Source organism: Mixophyes fleayi, chromosome 7 (assembly GCF_038048845.1).
Source record: "Mixophyes fleayi isolate aMixFle1 chromosome 7, aMixFle1.hap1, whole genome shotgun sequence".
NCBI classification, from domain to species: domain Eukaryota; kingdom Metazoa; phylum Chordata; class Amphibia; order Anura; family Limnodynastidae; genus Mixophyes; species Mixophyes fleayi.
Window position 1 is genome coordinate 48,831,398 of NC_134408.1, and position 20,050 is coordinate 48,851,447.

The following is a 20,050-nucleotide window of genomic DNA, read 5'->3' on the forward strand; positions in this document are numbered from 1 at the left end:
GGGTCTGTCATGCTTCTCTGTCCCTGCTTTACCTTCAGCATTAGACGGATTCGAATGTGTCTTTACCAGCTTGGTGTACAAAGCGCCGCAGGATGCAGTCACTTCCGTTTCCTGCTTCTGCTATATATTTGGACGGAATACTGGCCTATAGTGGTGGGAGGCACACAAACTTTCTCCCCTCCCCATTGGACACATGCACACTTTTGTTCCGACAAATGTGACTCGTGGGGACATACCAGATTTTTATGCTGAGCATATCAGCAAGGTCCCCTGCATTGATTAGCCTTGAGAAGCTTTGTGGGGACCTCAAATTTTGTCCCCATTACGACTCAGGTTCCCACAGTGTTGGTACTTAAATAGGTCAATGGCCCCACAAACATATGAATGCAAGTACACACACACACACACACACACACACACACCTGGGCTTCACCGGCGCACTGATAGAAAAAGGTTGCCATCTCATGCCATAGATTGACATGCCTTTCCAGTGATGTTATCAAGTGAAGGTTTGGCTTCTCTGGAATGTATAACTAAATCATCACTTACACGAGTCTTCTCATCTGTCTACTAATCCAAATAAGAGTAAACTCTCCATAATATCTACAGCTGTTGCAGCCCATACTTTACAACCCCATTTATAGGAAGTGTATGAAAAGAACTGAACATTAAGGTAATTATATAATCATCTTTACAGCTTTCTTCTGTGAGTTGTATGCATTATTGTCAACAAATAGGGTAAAAAAACATCAGTAATGTCAGACTTTAATATAACCCAGTTTGTGTAATAAGTAACTAGCAAACAATGTGTTCCTCATTTATAATGCACTCTATAAAACACATTTTGCAATGGTGCACGTAGATGGTCCATCCAGAGTGTAGGTGGGTATGTGTCTACTCTGGGAGACACCTCCGCAAACTAGAAGTGCTCTCTGGTGCGTAGAAAGTGGGAAAATGTAAAGAAGTTCACAGTACAAGTCACATCAATAGTCCAACTTTTGTTTCTCCTACAATACTGCTCCATTTTCAGTCCCTGTCATGACTTAAACTAGTCATGAGTTAGAGACAACATGAGAACTATCTTGATTACATTTGGCAAGATTTGGTGGATAATTTGTAAAGGAAAATAAATAGCACTCCAATACCAAATACAACTGACATATACTCCAATGAAACCGTACAATAGCTTCAAAAATCAAACACAGTGAAACATTTTTGTAAAATATTTTCAGCGATTATGGTGTCTCTAATAGAAGCAATCAACCTGCCAAAACACTGGTGAATAATAAATCAAAAACAATACTTGTGGTTTAAGAATCCTGATGAATCAGTGTCTTCTAATCTTCCTCCAATATTTATCTAAAAAATAGTGTCATACTGTAAATGATCTAATACAGGATACATATATGACTAAATAGTGATTCACATATAAAGCCAAAGTCCCAGTTATATGAATAAGGTGAAAGTGATCCTTTGGATAACTTTCTCAAGGTTTCCAAAAAATCTCCCCCAGTTGTAGTGCACTCACCCAAAGTGTGCAAAAACAAGCACAAGGGTGTAATCTCTCAAAAAGTGAATAGTCTCCTGGTAAAGACATATCTCTTACATCTAGGAATCATACCTGTAGACCCCAATGGTAATAGGCTCACCAAACATATATGATATAAGAACCTATAGTATGGTATTCTTGTGAGTTATGGTACTCTTTTCAGTGATGTCAATCTTTCCTCCATTCAGTATTTTTTCATATCATTAATAAGAAGGCAGCAAATTCTAGTGTAATACCATTTAAAATACCAAATATTTAATATGTTCCAATATATACACACTCACATTTAAAACAATATAAAATCACAAAATATGAAAATGGGATAGGTGTACAAAACCTCCTACATGAAGGAGTCAAACAGCAAGCATAAATGAAATATCAAATATTACCAGGATAAAAGATGTTAGTTGGTGCTGCATGCAATCTCCAGATGTAAGTCTTGGTAGGTGGTTAGTATACCAAAACTCTCCTCATCTGGAGATTGCATCAAGATTCTTAAACCATAAGTATTGTTTTTGATTTATTATTTACTATTCCCCATTCCCCAGAGTTTTGGCCAGTTGATTGATCTTTACCCTAATCTAATTTCATTAATCTCACTTCCAAAAGTAGGCCCACCATTATGCATGCTCTGGGCTTTGGAAGCAATGCCCTCACACCACCTGACTTCTCCCATTGGCCACTGCAAACTTCTGTGCCTCCATCTTGTTCCGCTAGCCCATGTGCTATGATGCACACTAAAGTAAATTAAAGAGGGTTTTGCATTGCACCTCAGGTGTTTGGAAGTTCGCAAAAGAGGCCAAATGTGTTCGACTAAGCCGGCTGTGTAGCTCCAAAACCTGGTCTCCCAGAACCTCAATGTGACATCACAGGTCCTATTTATAAAATTGAAAATTCTTATCCAAACTGTTGTTCTTGTGAAAAACACTTTGAAAGACCCTTTCTTTTCCATGTATTTTATAGAAGATATTCAAAAATAAGCTATTGTTTAAACTACTTGTTTAAAATACAGGAATAAATATATAAATATTGTGTTACAGGTGAGTTTTCTCAGTCGCTTGTATTGTCAGCTCTACGACAGGCCAACGTCAGCATCAACATAGAGCATTCAATGTACAGCCATCAGGATTATTTTGCCTTTGGTTGGAGCAACAAAAACCAGGTACACACTAAAAATTAATATATAGCATTGCTTATGTATGATATAAAATACATTTATGTATCATGTATGTAATATCTGCATGTATGTAATAACTACATAGTAAATCATATCACCAAAGGCAGTAATGGTAGCTGATTGCTCTGCTACATTATGAAGTGTATGTAATTGTCTTTATGGAACCCTACAGGGCAGAGACACAATTACTTTCTACAAAAGAAGTAATCTAAAAGTGTACAGGTCAGTAGAGAAAATCATATCTAAATGCAATTGAAAGGTTATACAAAGTTCTTGATGGAAGACTATTTCAAAGTGGAGGGTTACAGAACATACTTTAATACGTCTAGAAGTTAGATACAGGTAAAACTACTAGGAAGAATCACTTCTTTTGACATGTACATGAAATGAATCACATGAGTAGTGGTACAAACTAAAACTATAGGTATGGAATCTCTTGTTCAGAACATTTGGGTTGTGGAGTGTCATCGCCAATGGGCAGTGCTGCTTATCCGTCAAATAACTATACAGAGGGTGATCACAATGATTTTTACTAACCCTCCTGCCACCGCCACAAAGATTGGTACCTGAATGATGCCATTTATTTTCCATTTAGAGCCTCCATGTATGCATTCAGCCCTCTAACCAGCTTTTGGTTCCTGGGTCATCAGCCATTCTCTCAATTGTAAGTGTAATGTGAATTGGCTCTGGAGAGTCACCCTTGGCACTATACCGTTACGCAACACTGGGCACTTTGGGTTAGAGTGTTTTCAGCTGACAGCTATATAATGTATCCTAGAAAAATAAACAACAGATTTACATTATTTAGAGCCATAGTTAAAGAATAATTCCTGAAAATTACATTTTAGGTGTTATTAAAACCAGGTTCACAAAGATTACTTATCTGGGGTTCAGCACTAGCATCTCACTTCTGCCTACTCCTGCTCATTCCCACAGACACTTCCGGTTCCAAAAGAGACCTGGGAATATATTTACTTAACTGCGGGTGTGAAAAAGTGGAGATTTTGCTTATAACAGCCAATCAAATTCTAGCTGTCATTTTGTAGAATGTACTAAATAACTATAACTAGAATCTGATTTGTTGCTATAAGTATCACCTCCACTTTTTCAAACCTGCAGTTTAGTAAATATACCCCCAGATTGTCAAGTGTGGAGAGAGTGCTGCAGGCATTGTTGGACTCTCCTCACTCCTGCCAGTCTTTTTACAGACCTGCAACAGGATGTCCACCAACAACATAACAAAAGCAAGCTAAAAAATAGTGGGAAAAGTAAGATGCTGTGGTCACCCAGGTAAACAAATCTTTTGGGACTGGGTTTTACATTGTTTTCTTTACTAATCTAGTGCCTGGAATTTGTCCAGCTAAGGGTATATCTAGGACTGTGTTTACCATATTGGCCATATATGCCTATGTATGCATCTTCTCATGGCAGCATTGTTCAGGGAGCATCATATATTTTTTATGTTCATTCAATTTGTTTATTTCTTAAATTGTTATTTCTTTACTACTTAGTCTTTACTACTCTCCTATTTTTGTTAAGTTGACGGGGGTACGATTTCTAATTTGTGGTGTATTCACCTACAAGGTCTGTAGCAGCATCATTTTATTTGCACATTAAAGGAAACTTTTAACCCCTTCATGATTAGAGGTAGCGATTTTTTGCTTTTTGTTTTGTGCTGCGTTGGCTTAGTAATATTACTATTTATCACAATTATTTTTTTTACTGAGTTCCTCATTAAAACACTAACCGCGATACAATGGTCTGGAAGCTGGTAGATGTAGTTTTGGGTCTTGTGGTTTAGTTAAAGTTAGAGAACAATAATTTCTTATAGATGGATTCCAAACTAGTCACAAGAATCTGATGCTTGAAAAAAACAGAAAGGTTTGAAAAAAAATGTTTAAGACAGAAAATATTTTGGAAAAATAACATGTACTATGTCTACATAGCAATTCTAAGTGCAAATGGTAAAAAAAGTAACATACTTAATAATAAATAAATTAATGGAAATACTTTACAAGGTAACCACATATCAAAGACAAGCTTATCTTGTGTTATTGTTTTTAAACTAAATAACCCAACTATATGGATCTTAGACATTTCGTAATACTTGGTTTAGACTTTAAAACCTCCGCACTCTATAAGTCATACCTCTCAGTATCGCCCCAACACGATGCTCAACCAACACAGACGCTGTGAGGCATGGGATTTTTGTTGGCCCTGGCTCCAACTGAGTCTCTTCTTAGGAGCTGTATTTAATTACACTGACTCATAAATTGACTATTCAAACCATATAGTCAAACTAGTCTTAGCCCCCCACCTTTCTCATTACTTTTCCCTCTTACACACAGATATTCCCCCAGCCTTCATTCTTTCATTTCTCTATGTGGTTTATTTCTCATTCTTCTTTGTTTTTGGTTACAAATATCAAAAATGTGAATTACCCAGGACAGGATGATTCATTATTTTAAATAACAACTGAGAAACCGAAACAAAACCACCATTGCTGTACTATTGTGCATATGGTGCCTATGTGCTATTGACAAGGTTAAACCAAAGAAAACGTTTATGGATCTTAAGTTAACACATTTTATCTAAGTCTACAATTGTCTATCGTATCTGCAACCTATATTTATGTGTGCTACAATGTAACAAGTTAACATATTAGCTATAAGTAAATATTACACTTGGCACAAATGGCAATGCTTAGCTTATTAGCATTGCTGCCTCACTGCACTGGGGACATGGGTTTAATTCCAATCTGGGCCCTATCTGTGTTGAGTTTGCATGTTCTCCCCGTGCTTGGATAGGTTTCCTCGGCTTTCTTCCAAATTCCCAAGTCATACTGGTAGGTTAATTGGCTTTTAACAAAATTAACCCTAGTGTATATCCAAGTGGTAGGGAATAGATTGTAAGCTCCACTGGTGCATGGACTGATGCGAATGACTAAATATTCCCTGTAAAGTACTGCATAATATGGAGGCACTATATAAATAACTCTGTTACTAATAATATATTTGAAATTGATTCAATACTTTGTTATACAGCATGAAGTTGTATTTTACCTGTAGTTATATTTGAGAGCATTTCCATATATTAATATATGTATGTTCTGTGTAGTTTGTTTTACATATATACTCATAAGCATCACTTGAAAATACAAAATCATTTTTTCCAATTATTTATCTCTTACCCTGTGCATATGTATGAAATGATTCTTTTACTCAAATTGTATTTATTATGTAGCGCATTTGCACATCACACAGAATTTCTCAGGTTCAGTTACTGCAATGATGCAGTCTTGGTGCTGTGACACAGAGTGTAAGAGTGATTTGTCCAAAGTTATAAGGAGCTGACTGGGATCCATTCTAGGTGCCTAGGGCCTAGGACATTCAGACAGTACATGGTAGCAGACTGACCCCTCTTATATTTTGGGAAAGCATGCTAGAAGCTTGGAAAGTGGTGTGTTCAATAATGTAACCATGGGTTGCTCAGCGATATATAGCAAAGTTATAAATATTGCATATGACTTATTTAATACCAGACTGGTGCCATATTAACTTGCTCCTGTTTTGTAATGACAATTATGTTTTGTTCTGAAGGTCAACATTTCTTCATCACTGAATATTGGAGAGGAACACTTATTCTACAGAACCAGCATATCTCATCCATTCAACTTTGCCGTAACGGAGGTGGAACTTTGTTCTTTATTGGAATGGAAAGACAATCAATACAATCAAAAGGTATATTAGAAGGTAGAAACACTAAAATAAACACCTTTTTATATTTAGCAAGGATAGGAAATTATTAAAGAACACACAAATACGCATTAATTATGCATGCTCAATACAAGAGAGGGATGGTTCCATAGGCATATGCACACAGTGTGCCCAGACATACCCTATGGATGCCGTCTCTGTGCTTGTCAGCAAAATTACCGGTACAGCCAGCATTGCTTTAAGCTGACAGTGACCTTCTGTTTGGCATAATATGAACTGGGGGCACTACCGTGTGGCATAATATGATCTGGGGGCACGACTATGTGGCATAATATGATCTATGGGCACTACTGATGGGGCATAATATGATCAGTGGGCACTACTGGTGGGGCATAATATGATCTGTGGGCACTACTGGTGGGGCATAATATGATCTGTGGGCACTGCTGGTGGGGCAGAGTTTCCCTCTCTAGATTTCCTTGGGTACATTCTAAGAGATGAGCTGCTCACACTTATGGCTGAAGCAACACTGGTCATGTATTCTGAATAATTATTTTCTCAATCTGCTACTGTAGTAAAAAAGTACATACAGCTTTTGGATGCCATGAAATAGCTTTTTTTTACTTTTAACAATTTAGTTAAACATAGAGTACTTGAGACATTTATTTTTTCTATAAACATTTCAGGTCTCACTCCTCGTGTCCTTGTTTCTTCTTGATTTTTCTACCTCTATTAGCATTTTTTTATTATCCAGAAACTGACCCAGTATTATGATTCATATCTTTTAAGAAGTTTAGACCAAATAGTCTGTTATGTTAGAATGTTTCTCACAGCTCATTTGCCATACTGAGGTTAAGACATAATTTATATGGAAATCTTTGGGACTTCCTGTGGAAAGTAAAGGGATGTTACCAAAATACTTCTCACAGCTCTTTATCATGATTGTGGTTAAAGCCAGGGCATGTGTAGATATATTGGATTGTTCTATGATACTGAGTCTTTCAATTTAATGACCTCCACTTGGCCCCATTTTTACTTTTATCATTTTTTTTCTCCCCAATGAAGACTTCTATTCACACGGCTAGGTGTCAGGAACCACAATTTTACCAGAATAGCTTTTTTACCTCTTGTAAAATTAAGCCCATTTTATACTGTTCATTATTATTGGAATTGTACAGCAATCACTCATCAAAGAAACCTAAGGAAGAAAGTTTTTTCGTTCTCTCAACATTTTCTTTTATTTGGAAGCACATAGAGTATGAATAGAACTGGATTCATAAGTACAATCACACTCTAAATGTCAATTTATTTTAGTGGTTATTAGTCATATCCCGCTATCTATACACTTACTGTATGTCTTTTCCCCACACAAAATGAACAGTTGAAATTTCTACCAATATTTAATGTTTGTGAAACAGGAAATGACCATATTACCTCTGAAAAGGGGTCGCTCCCAACCCCCATCCCTCCCCTAAATAAACCCTTGCATTGTCACACGCATCCGTGACAAAGGGACCTAGCATCCATTCTCCACTGCTCAGCACAGCAGCCAGTGGGACATACTTCCTGATACTTTGTCTTCTATTCCTCATACTCTTTTTATTTCTACAGAGCTGTCTTGTCAATCTTACTTAGAAGTGATAATTCTCTTATATAATACATTTGCCTGGCTTAGTGAAACGGCAAATGTGTCATGTCACTGAGGGTGTGGTAAGACATAATTGTGGGTGTGTTCTATCAAGTAGGACACAAATATAACATAGACAGTCAAAGAGGTGGCGGACACAATCCCAACTTTGTTCATAGAGGGGTAACATAGAACATAGCATATACATTCTTCAGTGGTGGTTACAATTAAGCAGAGAATATTTAAAGTTACAGTCCCTTTAAACCAATAGGGAAATATCATGTTATTATGTTCTTTGTATATAAAGGAAAATGTAAGATGAAGCAATTTGCTCTCCATAGCTTATCAAAATCATTTTTAAGGTTAATTCATTCTAAGGAAGGCAATGCCTTCTATTATTAGTTACTAACTTCCCATCAATGAATAAAGTAATAAAAATACGACTTCCAGTATAAACCATTAACTGCTGTTTACTCTATCCATTTAGGAGAACTTCACCAGTTCTCAAGAATAAATCATTTGTGCCTCAAATCAGCACAAGAACAATCTGATAAGTTCAGACACATAAATATAACATATTTTAAAGACTATATCTATCACTAGAGTGTATGAATATATATATAGATGTATGAGCATCTTATTTACTCATCCATGCAAGTGGCTTGGTATATTGGATGAACTATGTATATATATATATATATGTTTTGATGCATTGTGTGTTCTGCCGCCTTTCATCATCATCATCATCATCATTTATTTATATAGCGCCAACATATTCCATAGCGCTTTACTATTGGGGACAAACATAGTAAACTAATAAACAAACTGGGTAAAACAGACAAAGAGGTGAGACGGCCCTGCTCACAAGCTTACAATCTATGGGACAATGGGAGTTTGACACATGAGGTTAAGTCTACATTTGCAGTCTGGCTGGGCCGACTGCAAAGGTAAAAGGGACTCATAAGCTAAATGATCCTGTCACACAACAATGTTGGTCAAGGGGTAGTTGTATAACGGGTGGTAATAGGGTAATGTAGTGAGTTTAAGAGGATAGTTGAGGAATATTATAAGCTTGACTGAAGAGGTGGGTTTTCAGAGAATGCTTGAAAGCTTGTAGACCAGAGGAGAGTCTTATTGTGTGAGGGAGAGAATTCCATAGAGTGGGTGCAGCCTGAAGAAAGTCCTGTAACCAGGAATGGGAGGATGTAATGAGTGTGGATGAGAGACGCAGATCCTGTGCAGAACGAAGTTGCCAAGTTGGGAGACATCTTGAGACAAGAGAGGAGATGTATGTTGGTGCCACTTTGTTGATGGCCTTGTAGGTTAGTAAAAGTATTTTATATTGGATTCGGTAGAAAACAGGCAACCAGTGTAGAGACATACAGAGTAATTCAATAGAGGAATAACGATTTGCAAGGAAAATCAATCTTGCCGCAGCGTGCAAAATAGATTGTAGGGGTTTAAGTCTGCTTTGGGGAAGACCAGTAAGGAGGGAATTGCAATTGTCAATGCGGGAGATAATAAGTGCATGAATTAAGGTTTTTGCAGTGTCTTGTGTGAGATATGTGCGAATTCTGGAAATGTTTTTTATATGTATGTAAGATGATTTAGATATAGAGTCAATTTGAGGAACAAAGGATAGGTGTAATTCAAGGATTACACCTAGGCAGCGAGCTTGTGGGGTGGGATTTATGGTCATGTTATCAACAGAGATAGAAATGTTGGGTATGCTCTTGTTGGTGGGTGGGAATATTATTAACTCTGTTTTAGAAAGATTAAGTTTGAGTTGGCGGGAGGACATCCAAGATGAAATGGCAGAAAGACAATCAGTTACACGGAACAATATAGATGTTGAGAGTTCAGGAGAGGATAAATAAATTTGTGTATCATCTGCACAGAGATGATACTGAAATCTAAAGGAACTTATTAGATTTCCAAGAGAAGCGGTATAGATAGAAAACAGCAGAGGACCTAGCACTGAGCCTTGCGGTACTCCAACTGATAAAGGAAGCAGAGCAGAGGTGGCCTCAGAGAAATTAACAGTGAAAGAGCGGTTAGAAAGGTAGGATGAGAACCAGGATAGAACAGTGTCTTGAAGTCGCCTTTACATCATAGCAAGCGTTAACTATTTCAGAAATTTGTGCTACAGTAGCTCTTCTGTGGGATTGGGCCAGACAGACTAGCCTTCACTCCTCACGCACATCAATGAGCCTTGGGCCCCCATGACCCTGTTGGTGGTTCACCAGTTGTCCTTCCTAGGACCACTTTTGGTATAAAAAACCGACATGCAGTATATACCGGCAATTGCCACTTTCCCAGTGGCATTGGTTTCACTGTAGAAATTAACAATACAGGTTTAAATACAATAAGCCCTGCCCTCTAGTCTAGTTACCTCATTTAGACCCTGTCCATCATCTGTGTATGTTCAACCTAGGAGTCTTACTCTGCAAGAACGCTACCCTGTCTGCAGCCTGTACCTGCAGGCTCCCTCGGACCTCACCTGTTCCTATGTAAGAGTGGCTAATAACCCTCTTTGTCACTATATATATATATAGATATATATAATAAAAAAAATTGTGGTAACCAGAATTGTAGCATTGTGAAGAATGCTTGTTGTCACTCTTATTTGTTCATTTTGTTCTATTTTTTTTTAATTTGTTATTGTTTAAAGTTTTATTTGTTGTCAGTCAAAACAAATATCCAATATTTATTAATTGGAACTACACCCTTTTTTATATTCACAATATAATGAAAACTATTTGCAAATCAGTGTTAGTAATTTATTTGCTACCTTATAATCGAAAAAGGCATATCACCATATCAGCTTTCCACAGATCACAGAGGGGAGGTTCAAGGGGCAAGTGTAGTGGTCAGGATGATGTAATTTGTGTCATCACTGCCTGCAATTAGCATCATCATGCAGCGTCACCATGCAGCACAAACATGCAGTGTCACCATGCAGCATCGTTATGCAGCATCAAAATGCAGCATCGTTATGCAGCGTCACCATGCAGCATCATTATGCAGTGTCATCATGTAGTGGGAAGCAGGGCTGTGATGATTTTACAACGAATTGTGTCATCATGGCCCCACCCACTTCACAAGATGGAGTCCACAAGAACTCCCCGAAATTCAGGAATCCCTGGACATTCCAGGAGAGTAGGCAAATATGATCAAACAAGGCCTAATTGATTGCCTGTGAAAGGTCTGTTGTAATGAAAGAGAGTTAGTGATAGGAAATCACTGTAAAAGCTCACCTGGATTATTTTGCAGATAGCTGTTTTAAAAATCAACTAAATTTTTTTTTTTTTTTTTATCATATAGCATCAGGAATTTTATAAACTTTTACATGTTATCTATGTTGCAATTTTTTTTCATTTTCATTTAGTAGAGTTTCATCTTAGACCCTATTTATAGAGGTGTGTTACAATCATGTGTGTTGTGCTCTGTTCTGCTATGTTCCTTGTGGAACTTACAATGAGCTTAGTACTGCATGGATAAGGATCATTGATCACTATATTACACATATATGTCTTTCCACACGAATGCATATCTCCCAACCATTACAATTTATGTGGGACAGTCCCCATTTGAGGGCTTTGTCCCACCATCCCAATTGGGATAGCTATATCTTGCAGGTAGGAGATTTGGGAGGTGTTGTATGTTCTTTGTTGCTCAGAGCAGTAGTGAACGGCAGCCGTGCCCACTGGCAATGTAGGTGATTTTAAGGAGAGTATTGGGCAGCCTAGCACTCCAAATGTGCTATACACGCCCTGGTTGTGGCCATGCCCCTAAAGTGGTGTTGCCACACACCCATTGTAATGTGGCCACACCCCTTGTATAGGTGACGGATTTATAAATGTTGGGAGGTATGCAAATGTACCATGCAATAGATCAGAGTCAAAAATAGCAAATTGCTTGATGCATTATTTATTTCCTAACTGTTTCAACAGTGATCAATTATCCATATGCAAATAGTAATATTCTCCTTGTATGTTCAATCTGTATTCTATAATATGTCCATGTTGAGGAATAGACATTCCCCAGGCTTCACAGATATAGTACAAGGTAAAGAAAATAAATCTCAGCTCTTGATTTTGTTAAAGGATTATAGTATTTTGGAAACTAACTAAACCTACCTTCAAATGGTGTGCATCTTACATTACTCTTATGTACACGTATGTGTTACAGACACATCTTGCTTGGAACAAAGGCCATCCAGTAAACTTCACAATCAACTTGGAGGACAACTTTATCAATTCCACCAAAGTATGGAATGCCTGTGTGAGCATTTTGCCAGGTCAGGTATGAACTGTGTGATTGCTTGAGACATTTTTTTTTAAAGAAAACCATGTTATTTAAATACTTATTTATAATACTAAAGTGTAAGTACATGGATCATCTGAGTTCAGTTTTTCACATGGTGGTAAGGACAGATATACTCCGTAAAATTGCCATGTTTTCATGCTCACACTGTCTTCTACGATGTGTGTGTAATCCTATGCCACCCCCGATGGCAGTAATCACATCACTGTGGCCATGGAATCTGCTATGTAATGCCGAGATTCACGGCATTACACAGTAACGGACGTGGAGAGATGACTTGAATTGCATTTTTAAGCACTGCCTCCGCCAGGATCTGAGAGAATGCCTGCTCTTTTGGGAGTCTGGAAGGACTCCCCAACATTCTGAGTGAGTAGGCAAGCAGGTGTTATGGTAATCCTCCATCATACTGAAATGTATATAAAATCTAATTTTCAAAATTCCATAGCCTGTTAGTACATCTTATTAAATAAAGTCATATAAAAACGAAAAATATATTAGAGGTAAATAATAACATATTTTCACAATAATACAAAAACATCTTGCAATTAAATCTTAAAATTAAAAAATGAATAAAAAATTCTGCATAAAAATGTAATTTCCAATTAGATTTACCTGTTTCAAAGTGCTTTTATTACTGCTCCACACAGATCTTTAATAAACTATAGTTACCTTAAAAATTAACCTGCTTATAGTAATCTGTTTTGGAAAAACATACTTGCCAATATTTAGAACCTCCGCTCCTGGAGATCCCAGAGGGGAGGTCAGGAAGCATGTGCATGAAGGGGCATCATCCACGGCATTTCACCACAGGGGGTGGGGCTTCGTGACACAAATTGTGTCATAAAGCCCCGCCAGGGCCGGATTAAGGGAATGGAGGCCCCTGGGCTAAGGGGGCCTCCATTCCCCCGTGAGGGCCCCCCCCCCCGTGATCCGAGCCGCCCCTCTTTCCCCGGTGATCCTTCCCCGGCGCGCTGTACACTCCTTACTCAGGGGATCTCGTGAGAGTGAGACTCACGAGATCTCCTCAGTAAGGAGACTACAGCGCGCCGGGGAAGTACTGCAGTGAAAGTGCTCAGCAGCACTGATCGGGCTGGGGGCGCCCCCGCCCCCGACCGATCAATACTGCTGCTGAGCACTTTCAAGGGCCCCCTGGATGCCATAGGCCCCTGGGCTATAGCCCAGTTAGCCCTATGGTTAATCCTGCCCTGCCTACACCTGGGATCTGGTAGGGTGCCTGCTTCGGGATTCGGGAGCCTCCCAGACATTCAGAGAGAGCAGGCAAGAATGGACTACATACAGTTACTAATTCTACATTTTGAAGAGTTCTAGCATACCCTTTCCTTTAATAAGAAACAATATGAAAGCCAACGCTGACCAAGATTCATGCTGCCAGACTTTTTTTTTCCACAGAATTCTGTAATGACTGTAAAACGTTCAGTTAAACATATTCCTTTAAGTATGAATTAAAAAAAAAAGTAGTTAACATTGATATGGTAATTTATATTGGTTAAACTTTTGATACTGAGTTTCTGGTAATAATTCATATTATGTAACTCATGTTACAGATCCAGCACATCCTGGGTGTCAGGAATCTTCAAGTGTGTGGATATATGGAAAAAGCATCAAACGTGATTCATGAGAATGTGGACATGAAGTGGGATGATAAAAAAATTGTGCAAAGTCTGCAGTATAAGGTAAAACATATTTAACAGAAAACTGTTCAGAAACTACAAGGATTTCTAAGTGGATCTTTAATAATGATTACATATTGAAGGATAAGTCTACCTTTATGAGGGGTTAAATGTGCAAAATAGACCCAAAGGTTACTGTAAACATAAACCATATCTGTCTCACTGTTTCCCTTCTACACTATTCAGTAGCTGCTTCTGTGTAAGTTCTACTCACCCCATAAGTGGTCACTAGTATTAATTAGATAACATCTTACACTATGTGAATAACACATAGTTGCCTTCTGTTCTGGAATGTCCGAGAGACTCCCAAATTACTGGGAGTCCTCCCAAAGTCCCGGGAGATCAGGACACCCTCCCGGTTCCTAACCACCTCAATAGTAAAGTGGTGTTGGTGGGGCTTAGGATGGGAATTGTGTGTCATCGTGGCCCCACCCCCATTGTAATTGGTCAGAAAATGTGATTGCTGTTTTGGGGGTGGGGCCAAATGATGTGATCTACCGGGCCCCACCCCCAACACGCCCACCTCCCGCACATCTCCCAGAGCAGTCCTTGCCAAAGTTGGCAAGTATGGAATAACAACAATAACAACAATTTGTGACTTAGCCACACTTGTTATTTACAATAAAAATAATATGACTACTGAAAGTGTCTGCTGCAGGCATATTGCAGCCAGCTGAATTTTACTTTGTTCCAAAATAAAGCATTTGGAAACATCCCTCTAGAAATTCTGTGTTAGCCCCTGGGTGGAGGGATTTAAAAAAAGAAATATATATTTAAATCATCAACATCAAGATGTATCTTTACACTAGAGCCAGCAACAGATATACTTTCTACTTAAACTCAGCTACATCTCAACGGGACATGCTACATTTACATGTGTATGCCCATCCACCTCTCCAGGCATAGGGGGCAGCAGGTGCAAGTTATGTTACTGCGCATACACAGTGCAGCAAAGCACATTTTTGTGAACAACAGCTGGACTTACTTCCAACTTTAAATAAAGGCCATTAATACCCAAAATAGTCCACAAACTATCTTATTGTTTAGGCTTAAATATTTTTAAATGGAAATTTTCAGAAATGTTCAAAGGGTACCGACTGTCAATCATTTAGAAGAAATGGTCGAAGCACAGTACAAAATTGTCAAAATTATCTTTGGTTATCCATGCACCTTGAATTATACAAGTGTACCTAGATGTATGTCAATAAGCATGGGTTTACAGTAAGATGGCAGTGGTTGCAGAGTAGCAGGAGTTTGCACCAGCAAAGAAAATATGTGCTGACAATTACTTTCAAACTAAAAAGGATGATTATTGGATGTATTGACAGGCGCCTGTGTCTGTGATGTTTATTGTGTGTATTTACAGTCTGAGCACCTACTGAATAAACTGTGTATGTCTGATGAGAGATGAGTGCAGGTAGAAGTTAGGTGATATTAACACACATTCGAGACAAAAGGATCAATATAAAATCCAACTCACAACTTCCACATAATAGAACTATGGCGGATTTCCAAATCTTTCAATCGGCAACACAAATGAACGCTGCTCCTATCTTACAATGATATGCCCTGCTTACTTGCCCACAGTAACATCAGCTAAAGAAAGTGTGGAAAAGTTTTCCCTTCATTCTCCCACCCACAAGCCCCACTGAAGAAAACATTGACATTTATTCTATAGCGCACTAACATCTGCTGAGATTAAATACCCCTGATAAATAAAGGTCAAAAGGAGCAATTTCTAGTAAAATGATATCTATTGGCGTAACGTTTTCTTATGATACCAATAAAGACGAGCTATCGTGAAAATCAGAACAATAATAAAAATCAGTGATAACATCACACATACTTAAGCAATGAGATATTTTATATTTAGTACATCTGGCAGTTCTCTGCTGCCAGCTTTTTGCAGTACTGTTTCTACTATGGATGATCTCATCAGTTGCTTACATTTTAACACCGAGCCCGTGCATAGAAGTTATTAAATTGTTCATCATTCTGTTCAAGCCCATGTGAATAGTCCACTATTGCATAATGATTGCATAAATGGGGACAACTAATAGGCTTGGGTACACACTCCAGAAAATTTCTCCCAATGCGATATAGTTTGTGTACTCAGATCTGTGCTCTTCGTCTGTCATAACCATCGGCTGAAAAGATCGTGACTCTACACACTCCATAGAGATCTATGGGCACTGCCGGTTATGAGTGCATCTCACTGCAGAATTGGACCAATATCCTTCCATCGTTAAATGAGATTTTTAGTTAGGTTTAAAAATCAAATCAAACGATATGATGTGCTTTGGAACTATAGTCACTCATCGTTGCAGTGTACACACTAATGCAATAACGGGCCGAACGGTCGTTTATTGTGTGATTTATCGTGTGGCCCGATAATGGACTGAAAACACTGTAGTGTGTACCCAGGCTTAGACCTGGCATGATTACTTACTTTCTGTAACAGATTCTGGATACTATATTACTAATCTTGATTAGCGCTGGCTTACCTGAGGTGCGGAGTCTAACGATCTCCCCGGTGTTCACCAAGAACCGCCGCAAGGCGGGGTGGGCTTCCCTGCCAGGAGTCGCAGGTCGCGGTCCCCAGGTTCGCCTCAAGATGTAGTACAGCGGAGTGAAGCGGTGGTAGCGGAGTCAACGAGCCGGTTCGGTACACAGGAATGGAGTCAGGCAGAATCAGAAGGCAACTCGGAGTCAACAAGCCAGGTTCGGTACACGGGTCACAAGAATAGGAGAATGGTCAGCAAGCCGGGTCGGTACACAGGGAATAGAGAGCCAGGGAAGTCAAACAGGCAGAGATCAGCACACAGGAGACACAGGAACAGGAAGACACTGCAATCCACGAAGAGCAGGAGCCAGGAACAGGTAAGTGTTGCTCTGACACTCAGCGAGTGTCAGAGTGAGGTTTTTATACAGAAGGGGATTCAAAATCCCCGCCTCTAGGTTGTGGTCATGTGACCGCCTCCGGGTGCGGTCACATGGTCCTGAATGCGGAAGTGCGGCTGGACGGAGCGGCGGGGATAAGGTAAGTCCGTAACAGTACCCCCTGCCATAAAGGTGGACTCCGAACACCTAATAGGGTTTCAAAGGAAATTTTTTATGGAAGGATTTAAGTAGACGGGGAGCATGTAGGTCAATGGCTCTTACCCATGAGCGCTCCTCAGGGCCGTAACCCTTCCAATCCACCAAGAACTGTATGGCACCTTGAACTTTACGAGAATCTAGGATAGTTTTAATCTCGTATTCCACTTGATCCCGATCCACAGCAGGAGGAGGAGTTCTGGATGAGGTGGAGAATCTGTTGGTTACCATCGGTTTTAACAAGGAGACATGGAAGACATTGGGTATGCGTAAGGAGGGAGGCAGACTCAATCTAAAGGCTACGGGATTAATAATCTCAGATATAGCAAATGGGCCAATAAACTTGGGAGCAAATTTTTTACTGGGAACCTTTAAACGAATGTTCTGGGTGGATAGCCATACCCTGTCACCAACTGCAAAACTTGGAGTCATTCTTCTCCTTTTATCGTAGAATTTTTTGGAACGAGTAGTTGCTTGTTTTAAGTTTGTCTTGGTTTTTTCCCAAATATCAGAGAAGTTACGAACCAGAGAGTCCACTGCTGGAACTTCAGAAGATGAGACTTGAGAGAAGGTGGGTAGTCTAGGATGGCAGCCATACAGAACAAAAAAGGGGGAGTTAGAGATGGCCTCATGAAAATGGTTGTTATGGGCGAACTCGGCCCAAGGGAGAAGGTCCACCCAGTTGTCTTGGTTACTAGAGATAAATATTCTTAGAAACTTCTCTAATTCTTGGTTGGTTCTCTCAGTAGCCCCATTGGACTGGGGATGATATGCGGAAGAGAAGTCAAGCTTGATCCCGGATTTATTGCAAAAAGACCGCCAAAATTTTGATATGAATTGTGATCCCCTATCGGAGACAATATGTTGAGGACAGCCATGGAGGCGAAATATTTCTTTAATAAAAATATCGGCTAAGGAGGAGGAAGAAGGAAGGCCTTTGAGAGCAATAAAGTGGGCTGTTTTAGAGAAGCGATCCGTGACCACAAGCACTACAGTACAGGATTTGGAAGGGGGAAGGTCCGTGATAAAATCCATGGAGATCTGTGACCAAGGGTAATCAGGAATGGGTAATGTGAGCAAGCATCCATAAGGCTTCTTCCTAGAGGTCTTGTGTTGAGCACATTTGGAACAAGCAGCAACAAATCTCTTCACATCCTCCAGCAAGGAAGGCCACCAGTAGCTTCGGGACAATAAGTCCCAGGTCTTGCGAATGCCAGCATGCCCAGAGAAGAGTGAGTGATGAGCCCAGTGAAGGAGCCGGGTGCGTAGATGTGGCAAGATGAATGTTTTGCCTGGAGGACAACCCTTTTTTAGGTGTGTAGCTGCCAATACTTGACATGGATTTACAATGAATTTCCTGCGGCTCCGGAATCTAGAAGAGCCGACTGCGGGAAGGTCTTTTGTCCTAACTGAAGGGAAATGGGAATAGACAGGCAATCATTACTATTGGGAACTGACTGACACTGAGAAAAGAGGCCCAACGACACAGCTCCAGAACTCGTTAGGCCCTGTCGTTTCCCGAGCGTTTGGGACAAGAACTCAGAAGATGGCCACTCTCTCCACAATATAAACACAGCTTGTTCCGAAATCTCCTCTCCCTCTCTTCGGCTGATAAGCGGGTCCTCCCAAGTTGCATGGGCTCTTCAGGGGGAAGAACAGGGGTTTGGAAGTTGGGGGCCAAGCGAATCATGCTACGCCGCGACTGTTCCTTCTCAGAATTACGTTCCTTGAAACGCAAATCAACTTTGACACAGAGGGAGATAATGTCGTCCAAAGACGTAGGGAGTTCCTGGGATACCAACTCGTCTTTGATTCGGTCTGAAAGGCCCTGCCAGAATGTAGCTACTAGAGCCTCATCGTTCCAGCGAAGTTCAGAGGCCATGGTTCTGAAGAGGACCGCATACTGCCCCACAGACTGGTTTCCCTGGCGGAGACGTAGTAAGCCGGAAGCGGCATTGGACACCCTTCCTGGCTCATCAAATATTTTCTTGAAGGTGGACAAGAAGAGGTTGAAGTTATGTAGAATGGGGTCGTCCCTCTCCCACAAGGGGGAAGCCCATGCTAAAGCTTGACCGGACAATAACGAAATCACATAGGCCACTTTCGTTTTTCCGGAGGGGAAGTTCCCAGGTAGAAGCTCGAATTGTATGGAGCATTGATTTAAAAAACCTCTGCAATTTTTAGGGTCTCCATCGAACTTAGGTGGGTTAGGCAACCGTGGCTGCGAGGAAGAAGCTGCTGCTGCGGCCTGAGGTACAGGGGCCACTGCCGGCCCAGGTGATCCACCAGCCACTAGGGTGTTCTGGACAACATCCAAGCGAGTGGATAGACTATTGAGGAATTTTAAAAGTTGCTCTTGGTTAGCTTCTTGTTTATCCATCCTTCCTACTAAATGCTCCAACAGATCTTTAGCTGTGGTATCCATGGTCAGAGCAAACTGTAACAGATTCTGGATACTATATTACTAATCTTGATTAGCGCTGGCTTACCTGAGGTGCGGAGTCTAACGATCTCCCCGGTGTTCACCAAGAACCGCCGCAAGGCGGGGTGGGCTTCCCTGCCAGGAGTCGCAGGTCGCGGTCCCCAGGTTCGCCTCAAGATGTAGTACAGCGGAGTGAAGCGGTGGTAGCGGAGTCAACGAGCCGGTTCGGTACACAGGAATGGAGTCAGGCAGAATCAGAAGGCAACTCGGAGTCAACAAGCCAGGTTCGGTACACGGGTCACAAGAATAGGAGAATGGTCAGCAAGCCGGGTCGGTACACAGGGAATAGAGAGCCAGGGAAGTCAAACAGGCAGAGATCAGCACACAGGAGACACAGGAACAGGAAGACACTGCAATCCACGAAGAGCAGGAGCCAGGAACAGGTA

The 20,050-nt window shown here is 40.2% G+C and overlaps 1 protein-coding gene across 2 annotated transcripts in view; it reads left to right on the top strand.

Annotated features, from left to right (window-relative positions):
• Positions 1 to 20,050, top strand: part of LOC142097723 (uncharacterized) — a 138,366-nt gene that overhangs the window by 54,579 nt on the left and 63,737 nt on the right. For both annotated transcript variants that reach the window (XM_075179802.1, XM_075179803.1), the window contains exons 17-20: positions 2,590 to 2,711; positions 6,326 to 6,466; positions 12,261 to 12,374; positions 13,961 to 14,089. In XM_075179802.1, the coding sequence (XP_075035903.1) occupies positions 2,590 to 2,711; positions 6,326 to 6,466; positions 12,261 to 12,374; positions 13,961 to 14,089 (506 nt within the window). The remainder of the gene's footprint in view (positions 1 to 2,589; positions 2,712 to 6,325; positions 6,467 to 12,260; positions 12,375 to 13,960; positions 14,090 to 20,050) is intronic.